The 17,953-nt window shown below is 41.3% G+C and overlaps 1 protein-coding gene across 1 annotated transcript in view; it reads right to left on the bottom strand.

The window, feature by feature from the left end:
- OCA2 (OCA2 melanosomal transmembrane protein) overlaps positions 1-17,953 on the bottom strand; it is a 168,540-nt gene that overhangs the window by 105,020 nt on the left and 45,567 nt on the right. Inside the window, exons 14-16 of the mRNA XM_084253372.1 lie at positions 4,038-4,170; positions 2,188-2,335; positions 631-688 (exon numbers count right to left, since the gene is read on the bottom strand). Coding sequence (XP_084109498.1) covers positions 631-688; positions 2,188-2,335; positions 4,038-4,170 — 339 coding nt within the window. The remainder of the gene's footprint in view (positions 1-630; positions 689-2,187; positions 2,336-4,037; positions 4,171-17,953) is intronic.

The raw sequence follows: 17,953 nt of genomic DNA, 5'->3' as shown, positions 1-17,953 counted from the left end.
CCACCAGAATCCCAAAGTCTAAGTTGCCTTAAGTCCAGGACAAAATGCTCCTATCATAATTAGAAGGTGGACATTCAACCTCTCCCTAGGAAAGAAACTTCACAGATTAGAAAGTTCAGATAAGAGTCCTGGCAGATCTGGAGAAGAGCTCTCCCTACTGGAACGGTCATGATGTGTCACCAGGTGGGCTAAGAAAGTTGGCAAAGGCAGGAACATGGGCAAAAGAACCCAAAATGAGCTCTGTTCCCAGAAGTCAGAAGTGAGAGCTGTATAACACACACACACACACAAACACATCGCCTCTGCCCTCTCAGCCTCTACATCCTCATCTGCACAACGGAGCCACAGGCCCCCCCTCACAGGGGCAGGGAGTACCCCTCCCTGTGGCCATGTTAACCATAGAAAATATCACCCTATCTTCAGGGACTAGCAAAAATTTAACTTTGATTTCAAACAAAATACGCCTACCATGTCTGGAAAATTATTTTCCCCATTAATTCCTGGAAATAACTTACGTCTTATGTACAATTACAGGAATAAAGTGAGAAAAGACTTCTAGTCATATCCTGGCATGCAGTAAGAAAAGGAATCTATCTCTTCCAGAGGAGAGTGGGAAATCCCTGAAAGTACCTTTTTCTGTAGCTCCTGGATATTGGTCTCCCAATTTTTATCTTCCTGTGAGATTTGTCTAAAAGAGAAAGGAGGCAGACAAGTTATTTTTCTGCACAGCATGATCGTGGGTGCCATTGGCAGCAGGTTCAGCCAGGGGCCAGGCCTGACCACTGCCCACTCTGTGACACCGCCACCCGATAAACAGGCCTAGCAGCAGGCAGTCAACCAGGAAAGATACCCTACATTTCCAAAGGGCAAAGATGGGATGACGGGAGTTTGTGAAGTGTGCATGAGTATTTGCACGTGTGAGCAGAGCATGGGGAACCTGGAACAGTGAGAGAGGTTTTCCTTCCATCAGGATGTGGACCTATGGCCCCACAAAAAGACCAGGCCAGTGGACAGACGCACCGATGACCAGCAGAGGTCAGCACACAAACTGCAGCATAAATGCTCTCTGCCCCAGGGTTCACAGGATCCCCGCCCCCCCCACCGCACCCCACCCCACCCCACCCCACCCCCATCCACCTCGGTGGGCTTCTCCTCCACACCCAGTTTTCATCTCTGTCACACCCTAAGGGGAGGACAAGTTTTTCCTGTCAGCACAGGAAGTGCTGGAGTGCAGTCAGGGGGACAGCCCCATGTCCTGATGGGAGGAAAACCTCCCTCATGTTACCCTACATGTCTCCACTGTGATTGAAACAAATGCCAGGAATGGATTCAGTAGGACTCTTTAAGCTGGGAGAACACTCTGTACAGTTGGTTGGTTATATTAACCCCTTTTGCTCTTTATTATAGAATATATTTTGAATATACTACAAATATTTTTGTAATTTTCCTTCTTTCCTATAGAGTAATATAGAGTAATATTTTGCTTCTTTGTCCTATTGTTTCAACAGCAAGCATTCTGTGTGGAGGTGGGGCATGTGAACTCACTCCCCCTGAGCTGGTGACCCAGGGCTAGTTTCTCTAATTCTCTGAGAAGTCCAGTTTTCTCAGCTTTATCTAGGGCCAACACTCCCCTGGTGGCGCAGCGGTTGAGCGCTGGGCTGCGAAGCTGCCCGCTGTCTCTGCAGCGCTGGTTCGATCCCCAGCCGCCGGTGAGAGTTCCATAGGCCTCTCAGACCTCTCCTGCCACCCCCGCTGCTCCCCTCAGCAGTGTGTTTCGTCAGTCTGCCTGTTCTGTTCCCCACTCTGGTTCTGGTGAATTCTCTCACCCTCCTGCACTTCTGACTGTACCCAGTGCTTGTATAAATAAATAAATAAATCTTTTTTAAAAATAAAATAAAATAAACTAGGGCCAACAATTGCACAGACTCCAAAGAGCCTGGTGAGGACTAAAGAAGACAATGCACCAAGCAGCCTCCGCTCCATGTCTGGCACCGGAAGCTTCCTCAGACTATATGGCTGGCAAGGCTATTTTGCAGCACCATGGAGTATTCTGAAGAGCAATCACTTGACTTGACTTGATCTGTACTTCTGTGACTTGTGGACAGTGTTGGTGCGGAGGCAACAGGCTACTGGTGCCATCACTCTCAGAGCCACCTCCCGTGAGCCAGGCTGGGCCAGGCTGGGTACCTGTGGAAGGTGAGCAGCCTGCGGGCCAGCAGCCGCTCCAGTGCCAGCACCTTCCCCAAGAGCAGGCTCTGCACCGCCGTCTCCTCGCGACTGGCAGGGCTGATGCGCTGAGCCGTCAGGCGCCAGACGTAGATCTCGTGCTTCAGTTCTGCAGGAAAGGAAAGCCCAGGCTTGAGTGTCCCATCACCTCAGCTTCCATTGTGATGGAGACAAAACTGACTTTAAATTGCCATGTGTGCAAATTCAACTCTTTTGGTGAAGAAGAAAATCCCCTCCTGAGCAGACATAGCAAAGCTAGTCCCCAACATCTTCCCTCTTCCCCTCCCAGGAAATTTCTTCTCACAGCCAGTAATTCAGGTTCTTCTGTTGCCCAAAATCCAGATGCTGCTCAATCTTTGGGCAATTTCAGAAGCAGATCTAATTTCTGTACCAGAACATTGGAAATACAAGTAGGTGATGCCCTGGGCGCCCCAGTGGAACATTTAGTAAGAACAGGAGGTGGGGAAAGCCTCCCAACCAGGCCCCCAAGTTGAGCTCTCATCTAGGAGGGACAGATAAGAGAGACACACACAACCTTACAAAATGCTTCAGTTAACAGAATGAGGCAAATATTTGACCATAAATGAATTCAGACACCTTCTGGTGCAGAAGAGGAAAATGGTCCCTAAAGTGCTAAAATATTTCATGAAAGTTTACATTTAGCCTCTATTTTACCATTAAAGATACTACATAAGTTTCTTAAAATACCCATTTAAGAATATAAGAAAGGATGGAGTTATCATACCACATACCACAATTAATTCAAGATGAAGTTAAAAGACCAAACCCATCAGTTAGCGTGGGGTGGGGGGAAGGAAGGGAAAATGACAACTACCCAAAGACCTATGAGGTAGCAACCGCAGGCTGGCCAGCCCCCCTCTTCGGTACTCAAATGCTGACCACGTATTATGTGACAGAGCTACAACAAACACAGAAAACAAAGGTGAGCTCTGTAGAGACACAGTAAATATGCCAGATCCCCAGCGATGTATATAGAAATGGGATTTGGTTATTTTATTAAAAATAAAAGCAATCAACATCATATACAACACAAGAAGAGAGGACGAGCATAGATGAGAGAGGTAATCCCACAACTGATGAGCTCGGTGAGAGTCCCTTGTCTTCTGAAATCAGAGGGTGATACACACCTTCCTCCACTTGTCATGCAGATGCGCTGTTACCCAAGCAACCTGAACAGTGTCCACGTGCTGGGCCTGCTGAGGAGAGGCGGCTGTCTCCCAAGTAACCTATTGCTTCTAATCCAGCCTAACCAATAATGGTCTCTAAAACTGAACCTCTAGAAAGATCTACTAAAAATTTTAAGGAAAATGCAAAGTCCTAAGATAGTCATGAGCCCTATTCCTGTTCCTGCTGCCTCACCAATATTCTCTTGACTGACATGGCACATTATTCCCCATGCTGGATGACGCTGCCATTTTTGTGACCACATTTACTCTCAAACTACAGCATCTAAGAATACTACAGTGCATTTATCGAACTATCTATATTGTCTACACCCATTTAATGATGCTGTGACACATGAACCGTGTACAGTGTATGTGGCTTCCACACATCCGCACCTTTCACTGTACAGGAAACTAACGGGGCCCAGCTCATGCATTTGAACCCCCTCAAAACACACTGCGTACATACTACACAGTGGTATATGCAGCATCCCACCAACTTACCCTTCCCTGATGTTCTACGTGTGATAAACCTCTTGCCTTTTTGTGACAATGTTCCATGGGGAAAAAGTTATATCATGGTGATAAAATCTGAGGCTCTCCAAGGTGGTGGGTGCTCCTACTCACCAACAATCTCACTGGGTTCCTTGTTGTAAAGCTTTTTGTTCCAGTAAAGGAGTCTGAGGAGCGGAAAAGAGAACAGGAGTACAAGGCAAATCCCCACGAACATGTGTGCCGTGAATCCTGCGAAGTCCAGGCCCTGGAAACAGGACAGGGGAGTGAGTGGACACACGGGCGCTGTCCCTTTGTCAGGGATGGGGGTGTTAGTTCCAGGGTGTGGAGCTCAGCACAACACTGAGAGAAGAACAGGTCCTCTTCACCACAATTATGAAAGTGTTAAAAGCTTGTTTCTTTCATGTTGAAAAACCAATTCTTGCCTATATGTAAAGTAACCTTAGGAGGAAACAAAATAGGCCATCACAGCTAATCCCTCACCACTCACTGACGTGCTCCTCAGGATGAAAAAAGACTGAGGGGAATAAAACATAAAACTATGGGGCAGTAGTCACTCATTTAAAGGTAAATGGGGTTTTTTAAATATCTTATTTCAGTCCCTGCCATGGATTTGAAAGAGTCTCTTCATAGCTGGCGAGCATAGCCCTCCAGAGGGGCCTGCTCCCTACCAGGACTAAGGCAGCCCAGAGCATCCCTGCTAGTCCGAGTCCCAAGTGGGAGCCTTGACATCCCCCTCAAAATTTCCTTGTCCATGGGGATAATTGGCAGAGTCAGCTTCTGAGGGCATCTTTGTTTCTGGAGAAAAAAAAAAATCCCTTCTAGGTTAGTCCCTCTTTCACTTACTCTATGCTTGTATCTTCAGGATATATGTGCCAGCACCTGCCCACCCCCTTACACAGAGCTTCCAGCACAACTAATGAGGCCTTTCTTCAAGGAACTGACGGTGAGAACCAGCTTGTTACTGGTGAGGATACCAGGCCTTTTCAGTAGTGTCCATGGAACCAGTGCCACAAAGGCGACTGGAATTCCAATAACAGGGATGCGGGGACCCCAGGGCAGGAAGGCTCACAGGGTGAGGCTTGCCAGTGTATAATAATCTACTATCCTTAATCTCTTGCAGTTATCTGCACATGCAGTGATTGCCCTCGGAAATAGCATTAATGGCAACATAGATGAGCTCAATCATATGTAGGTAACAGGGAACCCAACAGAGAAGTGGGACTCTGGAATGTTTTTAATGGCTGTATGGGAATTCATCACTTTTCTGGAATGTCTTCAAGGAGGATATTACAACTTGGTCACTGTGTTTGTCTATAGGACTCATGTTCCAAATATCTGGCTAAAAAGGGTCCATGATACTTTTAGTTTCTACTAAAGTCAGAAACAAAACAGAATTTTGAGTCAAAGAAAATAATTTAAAATACAATGATAATTCATTTGACTTACAATAACTCAGTCATGAACTTTTATTCATGTTTTTGGAAGATCTAGAAAGGCAGAGATGCATTCTGGGACCCTCTGAACATAATATAAAGTTGTCCCACTAGAGATGATGGCACAATTGAAGAGAAAAGTGAGTAGTCTAAAGAAAGAGAACAAAGATGCAGAGAATACCTCCACAGCAAAATAACAGTGTTGAGTGCAAGTATCTGGTTGTTACTAGAGTTCTAATGGGTGGATTTATAAGGTAAGAACAATGCAGGAATGAAAAATCCAAACTAATAATTTTAAGAAACAATACAGGCAGATGCAATATACAGTGGAATGCAAATGTTTTCACTAAGCTTATTAGGCACGCATATCTGGACCGCCCTGCTGCTTTTACACGCCTCTATAATTTCCTAGATTCCTCTCCTTAATGTTCTTAGTAACAAAACCACCCACTCTGACACTTACATCAATACAGTGCTTAAACGCAGCCCTTGCTTGCACGGTGCTGGTTCTTCTAAGCCTTGTTATACCATGTTTTGCTTTGGGCTCTACTCAGTCATGCTCATCTTAATTTTCCATAATATCCTCACTTGACAGTGTAAGTGGTCAAATTTGAGGCTTGTAAAACGTGGAAAGAAGGACCCCCTGGAATGGGATGAGAACATTCACAGTCTCATGAGCTACGTGTAATTGAGAGGGTTCCCAATGAAGCTCTCCTGGTTCATCAATATCACTTTCTGGGGGCAAGGCTAGTTGTGACAAGTTAAAAGTCTGTGGTTGCGTATGTGAGTGTGGAGGTGAGGGAAACAGACACTGGTTCCAGCTAAAATAGTGTCTTGAATTCTTCTGAGTGAAAACCTTAAAGAACCCTAGAAATAAGGCTGAGGATTTGGGACTGCTAGAGGGGGTGGTGGGTGGGGAACAAAGGGGAGAGGGAGCCCAGTGGTCTATCTGAGAGACTACGGGTGCTCTGCTGATGGGTGTGATGACACACAGCTGAGGAGGTGTGAACCTGCTCCCCTGAATCACAGTGTTGTAAACCAACGTTACGTCAGTAAAAAATAAATACGAATTTTTAAAAACTCAAGTCAATTCCTATAAAGTATTTAGCTGAAGCTATTGGCAGTTTTAGTAAAATATTACAGATCAAGAAAGGAGCTCCCAGCACTGCAGGGGTAGGTGTGCAGACAGACAGGAGGGATCCGGAGGGGGACATCCTGTTTGTGAGGGATCCCTCCGAGCATGCGGAGAAGTCTGGGCACACGGGGAACTGAAGAGGGTGGGGCACCCCGGCAGAGAGATTCCAGCATGCAGAAAACAGAGCAGGCCGGGGGAGAGCATGCTCTGTTGGAGGATGCAACTCAAGAGGAAAAACAGCCAAAAAGCAGACCCCAGGGCCCACAGATATTGAAGAGATCTGTGGAAAGAGAAAACCAGCAATGGAGACTAAGAGTAAATGACCCAAAAGGTGGAGCAAGAACCAGCAGAAAGCATATAGCACGATCCAAGTCGTCAGGAGATGGACTGGACAAAAACTGGGTGACGGGTGTCTCAGCAGCTAAGGGGCTCCCAGCACCCACAGTGCACGGGGCATGGCGGGAAAGCCTGAGCAACGTCCCAGCATGCACAGCGCACAGGGCATGATGGGAAAGCCTAAGAAACGACCCAGCATGCACAGTGCACGGGGCATGATGGGAAAGCCTAAGAAACATCCCAGCATGCACAGCGCACAGGGCATGATGGGAAAGCCTGAGAAATGTCCCAGCATTCACCGCGCACGGGTCATGGTGCGAAGAAGATGGAGACTCTCCTTATGTGCAGAACGCAGGCAGGAGGGGGAATGCCTTTGAGAAGCACTGGGACACAGAAAGACTTTGCAAATATTGCTTAAAGGTAAAACAACATTGTGTTCCTCACAGGTGAGTCTCCCTCGAACAGATGTAAAGGAGCAAATGCAACCAGCAGAGGACAACTATGTAGCCCCTGGGCCTTTGCAAGATGTAGGAACCGCCATGCAGACCTGTGCTCAACCCAGGCGCGGGCGAGTAAGGGGTGAAGGGTTTCCACGTGGTGCACCCTGAAGGTCGTCCCCACCTGCCACTCAGTACTTAGATATTCCACCAACAGAGAGCCCTCCCAAGAGGCCTGCGAGGAGTGTGTCCGGTATGGAAGAACTGTCCTCACAACCTCCTGCAGCTGCTGCCTGACCCTCAGAATGGGGAGGAGTTTCACATGTGACTCCTTTGCTGTTCCAAAGCCTAGTGCTAGTTTTTTGTTACGCGTCTGAATTACATCGTGGTTATTAATTTTATTCATGAACATTTTAAGTTAAAAACTAAATTTTTATTTTATTATCTTTTTTAGTCCTATGTTAGTTCATGTTTGAACCACCAAATAATGCAGAATAAGCGTGCCCCTCCTGTGCTACAGCTGCGCGCCTGTGCTGTCATCATTGTGATGACCCTTTATAAATTAATCTCTGCTGGTAACACTATCCTTGGAGCTAGGAGTGCTTTTGTTTCTCCATTCAAGTAAGTATTCCCTTGTCTCTGAACTGCTATAAAGTTAATTAAAACCACTCTGTTATCCACAGAAGGACGTTCATTAGATACTTTTCTGCCGTTTTACTGAAAATACCAAGGGCAATCATTAAGTCAAAGACAGGAATGCCACCTTCAGGAAAACAAAGACAGCCCTAAGGTCTAATCCCCAGAAGATGTCGCTCTGCTCAAAGCAGCCAGAAAAGGTGCTCACCTCTGTGGCCCTTTGGGCATTTTTGCAAAACTTAACCTTTCTCCATCACTGTCAGAGTTAAACTGCTTTTTCCAGCGGCACACCAGCAGGCCATGGCGGGTGCGCGAACAGTAGGACAGAATGATCCATCCCTTAACTTTCTGTGATACTGGGAGAGGCGGGGGCTCAGGGCCTGTCTTGGGTTTCATCCCACGGTTTAGTTCTAAAGACAATCTCATGAAACACAATTAGCCACACTGTCTCTAGAGCTACCTCTATACCTGTGCTGCTACAGATTATGTTTTCTATTAGAAATTTTTAAAGGTTAGGTTTTAATACTCACATGTCTGTGATCCACTTTGAGTCAATTTTTGGATAAATTGGGAGGTGTAGATTACAGTGTATTTTTTCCCTGTATTTTTCCATTATTTCAAGACCACTTCTGGAAAACACTATCCTTTTTCCACTGAATTGTCAAAATCAGTTGTTCATGTTTGTGAAGATTGTATGTGGGCTCTGGACTTTCTCCCCTTTGTCTATTTACTATCTTGATGTCAATACCAAGCTGTCTTGGTTATTGTGACTTTATAGGTAGGCTTGAATTGGGTAGTACTAATCCTCCCAATTTTTTGTTTAAGGCTTGATTTTGGGGCCTCCCCTGCTGGCGCAGTGGGTTGAGCGCTGGGCTGTGAAGCTGTCCACAGCCTCTGCAGCACAGGTTCCATCCCAGCCAGCCAGCAAGGGTCCCACATGGCGCTGCATATCTCTCCTGTTGCGCCCGCTGCTCCCCTCAGCAGTGTATTTCAGTCAGTCTGCCTGTTCCATTCCCCACTCTGTCTCTGGTGAATCCTCTCACCCTCCCGCGCCTCTGACTGTATCCCGGTTCCTGTATAAATAAATAAAATAAATCTTAAAAAAAAAAAAAAGACTCGATTTTGGCTATTCTAATACTCAAAATTTCCATATAAATTTTAGAATCAGTTTATCAGTCTCTATAAAAATAAACCAAAAAACCTGTTACGGTTTTGATGGGATTGCATGAATCTGTAGATTCATCTGGACAAACTGATATCTTTTTTTTTTAATAATAAATTTTATTTTTATATTCCCCCATATAATTGCAAACGCCCCATTCTGACCCCAATCCTTCCCCTCCCGCCCCCCCACCCCCCAAAATGTGTCTCTGGTTCATAGTTTTTTGTTGATTTTGATTTTCACTTTCTTATATTCATTTTCCTGGTCCCTTATTTAAGTTTTCTAGATTCCTGCTATGAGTGAGACCATCCGGTATTTTTCTTTTTCTTTCTGGCTTATTTCGCTGAGCATGATCCCTTCCAGTGCCATCCATGTTGCTGCAAATTGCATGTGTTTATCTTTTTTGAATGCTGAGTAATATTCCATGGTATATATGTACCACATCTTCTTGATCCAGTCATCTATTTTTGGGCATGTGGGTTGTTTCCAAAGCTTAGCTATTGTAAACAGTGCTGCTATAAACATAAGGGTGCAGGTGCTCTTTGGAATTGATGTTTCTGTGTCCTTTGGGTAAATACCTAGGAGTGGAATTGCTGGATCATATGGAAGCTCTATGTTTAGTAGGTCCAGAAATCTCCACACAGCTCTCCATAGTGGTTGGACCAGTTTGCACTCCCACCAACAATGCAGAAGAGTTCCTTTTTCTCCACACCCTCGCCAACATTTGTTGTTGCTAGTTTTTTTAATATGTGCCATTCTCACTGGTGTGAGATGGTATCTCATGGTAGTTTTGATTTGCATTTCCCTGATGACAAGTGATGTTGAACATTTTTTCATATGTCTGTTGGCCATTTGCATTTCCTCTTCAGAGAAGTTTCTTTTTAGCTGTTCTGCCCATTTTTTGACTGGATTATTTTCTTTGTTGTTGCTGAGTCTCATCAGCTCTTTGCAGATTTTTGTGATCAGTCCTTTATCATTAGTGTTGGGTGCAAAAATGTTCTCCCAGTTGGTGGGGTTTCTCTTTGTTTTTGTTATTGTCTCTTTTGCTGTGCAGAAGCTCTTTAATTTGATGTAGTCCCAGCTGTTTATCTTTGTCTTCACTATCACTGCTTTGGGTGATGTGTCTGTAAAGATGTCTTTGATGTGCAAATCCCGTAGTGTTTTGCCTGTATTTCCTTCTATGTATTTTATGGTTTCAGGTCTTATGTCTAGTTCTTTAATCCATTTTGAGTTGATTTTTGTGTATGGTGTGAGGTAGTGGTCAAGCTTCATTCTTTTGCATGTAGCGACCCAGTTTTCCCAGCACCATTTATTGAACAAACTTTCTTTGCTCCAATGCATATTCTTTGCTCCTTTGTCAAAGATTAGTTGACCATAAATCTGTGGGTTTATTTCTGGATTTTCTATTCGATTCCATTGGTCTGTATGTCTGTTCTTGTTCCAATACCATGCAGTTTTGATGATTATGGCTTTGTAGTATAGTTTGAAGTCTGGGAGTGTGATGCCTCCATTTCCTTCTTTTTTTTTCAGTAGAGCTTTGGCTATTCAGGGTTTTTGGTGATTCCATATGAATTTCATCAATAATTGTTCTATTTCTTTGAAGAATGACATTGAGATTTTGATTGGAATAGCATTGAATCTGTATATTGCTTTTGGTAGGATGGCCATTTTAATAATGTTTATTCTTCCAATCCATGAGCAGGGGATGTCTTTCCATTTCTTTGTGTCTTCTTCTATTTCTTCTAACAGTGTTTTATAGTTTTCTTTGTATAGGTCCTTTACCTCTTTTGTTAGATTTATTCCCAAATATTTGATTTTTTTTGTATCCTGCCACTTTACTGAATTGATTGATGAGTTGAATTAGTTTTTCTGTGGAGTTTTTGGGGTTCTCTATGTATATTATCATATCATCTGCAAATAGTGATAGTTTGACTTCTTCTTTTCCTATTTGGATTCCTTGGATGTCTTTCTCTTGTCTTATTGCTCTAGCTAGGACTTCCAGTATTATATTGAAAAGCAGTGGTGAGAGTGGACATCCTTGTCTTGTTCCAGATCTTAATGGAATTGCTTTCAGCTTTTCACCATTGAGAATGATACTGGCTGTTGGCTTGTCATAGATGGCCTTTATGATGTTGAGGTATGTTCCTTGTATCCCAAGAATTTCAAGGGCTTTTATCATGAATGGGTGTTGCACTTTTTCGAAAGCTTTCTCAGCATCTATCGATATTATCATATGGTTTTTATATTTCTTTTTGTTGATGTGTTGGATAACGTTGATTGATTTTCGGATGTTAAACCATCCTTGTGCCCCTGGAATGAATCCAACATGGTCATGGTGAATTATCTTATGGATACATTGTTGGATTCTGATAGCTAAAATTTTATTGAGGATTTTTGCATCAGTGTTCATTAGGGAGATTGGCCTATAGTTTTCCTTTTTTGTGTTGGACAAACTGATATCTTAACAACATTGGGTGTTCTGGCCCATAAACAAAGTATCTTTTTTCACCTACTTAGATCTTGAATTATTCTCTGTAATATTTTGTGATTTTTCAGTATACAGGTCTTACCTATGTCTGGCCAGATTTATCCCAAAGTGTTTTACTTATGGATGTTATTTAAATGTTGTTTTTACTTCAATTTGCAGTTGTTCATTGCTAGAATATAGAATACCATTAATTTTTTATATTGATCTTGTATTGCACAACTACCAAATTTATTTATTATTTCTAGGAGCCTTTTTGTAGACTCCTCCAGATTTTCTATATGAACCATCATGTCATCTGCAAATAAAAACTTTTAATTCTTCCTTTCCATCAATATAGATGCCTTGTATTTAACATCTTCTTTGATTGAACTAGCTGGAGTCTCCAGGAAAAGGCTGTATAGAAAATGATGACAATATCCATCCTTGTTTTTGATCTAAGAAGGAAAGCATTCAGTTTTTCATAATGAAGTATGATACTAGCTGAGGCTTTTTATGGGTATTCTTTATCAGGGTGATGAAATTCTCTCCAAGTTTACTGGGACATTTTATCAGTAACCAGTGTTTGATTGTTGGCCAGTGTTTTTCCTGCATCTATTGAGAAGATCATGAGGATTTCATCATTTAGTTTGTCAGTAAACTGCATTGTTTTTTCAAATATTATACCAATATTCCATTCCTAGGGTAAATTCCACTTGATTATGATAAATTATTCATCTTATATATTGTCAAATTAGATTTGATTATTTTAAAAAATTTTATCTATGTTCATAAGAGATATCTATCAATTGTTTTCTTAGACTGGCTTTGTCTAGTTAGGTATTAGGACCTCACAGAATAAGTCTGAAAGCATTCTGTTCAACTTGCTATAAAGCTTCATGCAGAATTTATATGATAGCATTATTTCTTCCTTAAATATTTGGTAGAACTTATCAAAGACATCATCTTAGCCTGATTTTTTCTTGGTTTTATTTTGTTCTTTGTGGGAGTGATTTTAACTAAAAATTCAATCTTTTTAGGTTTTATCTATTTTTTATTTTTTTATTTTAACATTTATCATTTTTTACATTTTTAGACAATGTTTGTTTCCCCCACCCCCTCAGATTGACTCCCCATAGAATTTCCTTCCCCAAGCATAATTCCTTCTAGCTCCATCCACGTTGCTGTGAATGGCATGAGTTTATCTTTTTTGATTGCTGAATAATATTCCATTGTGTATATGTGCCACATCTTCTTGATCCAGTCATCTATTTTTGGGCATTTGGGTTGTTTCCAGGTTTTACCTATTGCAAATAGTGCTGCAATAAACATAAGTATACAGGTATTCTTTTGAATCACTGTTTTTTGTGTCCTTCGGGTAGATCCCTAGTAGTGGAATTGCCAGATCATATGGTAGCTCCATTTTTAGTAGACTGAGGAACCTCCACACAGCTTTTCCACAGTTGTTGGACCAGTTTGCACTCCCACCAGCAATGTAGGAGAGTTCCTTTTTCACTGCATCCTCGCCAACATTTGTTGTTGCTTGTTTTTTTAATATGTGCCATTCTTTTTTTTCCCCCTAAAAAAATCCATGGTCTTTTTTTTTTTTTTTAAGATTTGTTTTTATTTATTTATACAAGCACTGGGTACAGTCAGAAGCGCAGGAGGGTGAGAGAATTCACCAGAGCCAGAGCAGGGAACAGAACAGGCAGACCGACAAAATACACTGCTGAGGGGAGCCGCAGACATGGCAGAAAAGGTCTGTCACGCCATGCGCAACCCTCGCTGGGGGCCAGGGATCGAACCAGCGCTGCAGAGGCTGCAGGCAGCCTCGCAGCCCAGCTCTCAACCTCTGCGCCAGCAGGGGAGGCCCATATGTGCCATTCTTTCTGGTGTAAGGTGGTATCTCAGTGTAGTTTTGACTTGCATTTCCCTGATTATCAGGGATGTTGAACATTTTTTCATATGCCTGTTGGCCATTTGCATTTCCTCTTTGGAGAAATGTCTTTTGAGTTCTTCTGCCCATTTCTGGACGGATTGTTTATTTTATTTTTGTTGAGTCGTGTGAGTTCTTCGTATCTTTGTGATCAGTCCCTTATCAATTGAATGGAGTGCAAAGATTTTTTCCCAATCAATGGGGTGTGTCTCTCTGTTTTGGTTAATGTCTCTTTGGCTGTACAGCAGCTTTTCAGTTTGATGTAATCCCAGGTGTTTATCTTTGCCTTCACTATTACTGCTTTGGGTGATGAGTCTTTAAAGATGTTTCTGAGATGTATGTCTTGTAGATGTATGTCTATATTTTCTTCAATATATTTTATGGTTTCAGGTCTTATGTCCAGTTCTTTTATCCATTTTGAGCTGATTTTTGTGCACGGTGAGGTCTAATTTCATTTTTTTTGCATGTGGCAGTCCAGTTTTCCCAGCACCATTTATTGAACAAACTGTCCGTGTTCCATTGCATATTCTATGCTCCTTAGCCAAAGATGAGTTGTTCATATAAGTGTGGCTTTATTTCTGGGCTCTCTATTCGGTTCTAAAAATTCGATTTTAATACAGATGGGGTACTCAAGCTCAGTTCTTCTTCACTGAAGTTTGGTAAAGTGTGTCTTTTAAGGGCATTGTTCATTTTATCTAAGTTATCAAATTTACTAGCAGAGACTAGTTTCACTAACAATACCTTTAATGTCTGTAAGCCCTGTAATTAAGTATCCTATCTTCTTTCTCCAACTGGTAATTTGGGTCTTCTCTTTTATTTTTCTCATCAGTTTGGCAAAGGTTTATTAGTATTATTGATTTTTCAAAGAAGCAGCATTGCTGTTATTGATTTTCCCTATTGCTTTTCTCTTTTCTACCCTTACCTACTTAATTTTCTTCTGCTTACTTTTAGTTTAATTCACTCTTTATCATTCCTTAGGGTGGAATCTGAGGTCATGGATTTGAGAAATTTCTTCTTTGCTAATATTGGCATTTAATTATATACATTTCCCTTTGCTTTAGAGCAAGAACCAGCAAATGAAACTTGCAGGTTGGAATACAGCCATGCCCACTTATGCATTGCCCTTGCTACTTTCCTACCATGGTAGCAGAGTTGAGAATTGTCGCCGAAAGTATATGATGGCCCACAAGCCTATAATATTGACTACATGGCCTTTAAGAACAAGTGTGCTGACTTCTGTTTTAGAAGAAACCCACACATTTGATGTTGTTTTCATTATAATTCAATTCAAAGTACTTTGTAATTTCTATTTCAATTTCTTCTTTGACTATTGAATTATTTAGAAGTGTGTTATTTAGTTTCCAGATATTTATTTGGGGGGTTTCCCAAATATCTTTGTTACTAATTTCTAATTTAATTCAAGTGTGGTAATTAAACAGAAAACATATTTTGTGGTATTTGAATACTTTTAAATTCATTAAGATTTGTTTTATGGCCTAGAATATAAACTGTTTTCATCAATGTTTTGTGTGTACTATGAAAGAATATACATATTGCTGTTGTTGAGTGGAATTTTCTATAAATATCAACTAAATGAAGTTAGTTGTTAATGGTGAAGCTTTATTATCTTTGCTGATTTTGTTTTATAATGACAAAAGGTGTACTAAAAGCTTCCGGCTATAACTGAGAACATATCTGTTGTCCCTTGCAGTTCTATCAGTTTTAGTTTCATGTATTTTGAAGCTTTGTCATTAGTTGCACAAATATTTAGGGTTGCTAGATGCTTTTCATGAATTTGCCCCTGTATCATTTGAAATGTCTTTTTTTTTTTTTAAGATTTATTCATTTATACAAGAACTGGGGTATAGGGCAGAAGTGCAGGAGGTTGAGAGAACCCAACAGAGACAGAGAGGGGAGCAAAACAGGCAGACAGACTGAAACACATTGCTGAGGGGAGCAGTAGGTGAGACAGGAGAGGTTTGCCGCCCCACATGGGTATCTCCCTGGCCTGCCAGGAATGGAACCCGCGCTGCAGAGGCTGCGGACAGCTTCACAGAACTGCACTCAACCCACTGCACCTCCGGAGAGGCCCTGAAATGTCTTTCTTGAATAGACAAAACCAAGCCAGACAAATCCTTGGATTCTGACTGCAGAATTGAGGTTACAATAGGTGGGAGGAAAAGGATAAACCAAAGGGAAAGGGTAGAGGGGATCCAATGGACTGTAGGAGAGGCCTGTTGGTACTTTGGTGGTGGCTGTGGTGTGGTAACATACTTGAAGAGGAGTATTCCTACACATAGATGGTTGTAAACCAATGTTACCTCAATAAAAGAAAATAAATAATTTTTAATGAAATAGCTTTCTTTAATCTTGGTAATGTCCTTTGCTTTGGTAGTCTGCTTTGCCTGATATTAATATAGCGACCCCAGCTTTCTTCTGATGAATCTTTTCCCATTTCCTTAGTTTTAATCTATTTGTGATGTTATATTTCAAGTGTGTATCTGCAGAGGGCCTTTTTTATTCAAAAATTGTGCTTTTTTATTCAATCTGACAATCCTGGTTTTTAATTGGGATGTTTAGTCTATTTATATTTTATGTGATTGTCCAAAAAGTTAGGTTTAAGCCTTGCAACTTGTTTTATATTTGTCCCATCTGTTCTTTTTTTCCCTTTCCCTCTTTTTCTGCATTCCATTGTATTAAATGAATATTATTTATGGTTCATGTTGGCTTATTAGCTGTTACTCTTTGTTTTTCCTTAATGGTTGCCTTAAGGTGTATATTATACATTTTTAACTTGTCACAGACTACCTGATGTATTCTACCAATATGGTATAATTAGTAATATTATACCAGTTTGCATGTAGTATAAGAACTGCCTGTTAGTGGATTTTTATTTTTCCTTTTCCAACTTTTATTATTGTCATACATCCTGCTTATATGTATGTTACAAATATCTTTTTTTTTTAAGATTTATTTATTTATTTATACAAGCACTGGGTACAGTCAAAAGCATGGGAGGGTGAGAGAATTCACCAGAGCCAGAGCAGGGAACAGAACAGGCAGACTGACGAAATGCACTGCTGAGGGGAGCAGCGGGCGTGGCAGGAGAGGTCTGCGCGCCATGTGGGACCCTCACCAGCGGCCAGGGATCGAACCGGCGCTGCAGAGGCTGCAGGCAGCTTCTTAGCCCAGCACTCAACCGCTGCGCCACCAGGGGAGGCCCTATGTTACAAATATCTTAATGCATTATTATTTTACTTAAGCAATTATATCTTCAAGTGATTTAAATAATAAGAAAATATTTATATGAATTTACCCATATAGCTAACATCTCCAGTGCTCTTCATCCCATGGCAGAGATCCAAGTTTCCACTGGTGACATTTTCCTTCTGCCTGAAGAATTTTTTAATGTCTTATCATATGGGTCTGCTATTTATGAATTCTTTTAGTGTTTGGATAACAGAAGTCTCTTGTTTTGTGCATACAAAAAATACATTTTCACTGGGAATAATGTTCTGATTTGACAGGTTTTTTTCTTCTCAGTACTTTAAAGATGTTGCTCCATTCTGTCTTCTCACTTGAATTGTTTCTGAAGAGAAATATATTGTCATATTCAACTTTGTTCCTTTGTTGTAACATGCCTTGTTTCCTTGGCAGTTTTAAAGAGTTTTCTCATTCTCATTGCTTTCAAACATTTGGATGATGTGTGACTTAGTGTGGTTTTCTTATGTTTCTTGTGCTCTGGTTTCGTTCAGCTTCTTAAATCTGTGGGTTGATATCACTCATAAAATTAGAAATTTCGGCTATTTTCTTCAAATATCTTTTTTTTTGGTTTCCCTCTCTCCTTTGAAGACTAGAACTATTGATTTCCCCATAGATCAATAATGCTTTTCATTCTTTCTTTTTATCTTTTCACTATTTCATTTTGAATTATGTCTTCAAATTCACTAATCTTTTCTTCTGCAATGCTTAGTCTGCCATTAATACCAAAAAGTGTATTTTGGGAGTATTTTTGGTTTTTGGTTTTCAGTTTTGGGTTATCTTCTTTTTGGACGCTCGAGATAAATCCAGTCCCTGTTACTCCATCTTGGGCAGAGCAAAAGCTACAAGCTATGCCACCCTTTTTTACTTATATGTACCCATAGACAAACATTCTGGGAAATTATAGCACCAAAATATTAAGAGAATTATCCCTAATGGTGGAAATTATATGATTTGGGAGGGGAGGTTATTTCCTATAATATATTGTAGGAAAAAAACAATGAAACAATATTTTCCTCTAAAAATAGTTCTGTACTGTGTGTATGAGGTCCATCCCCAGGGACAGGTAGCTCTAGAACACATCACAAGGCTCTATTGCTTTCTGATGTGCTCCAGGGGGTTATGATCATGGGGCCTCTGCTCAGCTCACACAGCAAAGCTAGTAACATATTTTCCCAGGGGAAACAGGAAGGACTAAAGGTCAGTCAAAGTATCTAAATTCTACCC

Source organism: Talpa europaea, assembly GCF_964194135.1.
Source record: "Talpa europaea genome assembly, chromosome: 14".
NCBI lineage: Eukaryota > Metazoa > Chordata > Mammalia > Eulipotyphla > Talpidae > Talpa > Talpa europaea.
This window is presented reverse-complemented; position numbering and strand designations above follow the sequence as displayed.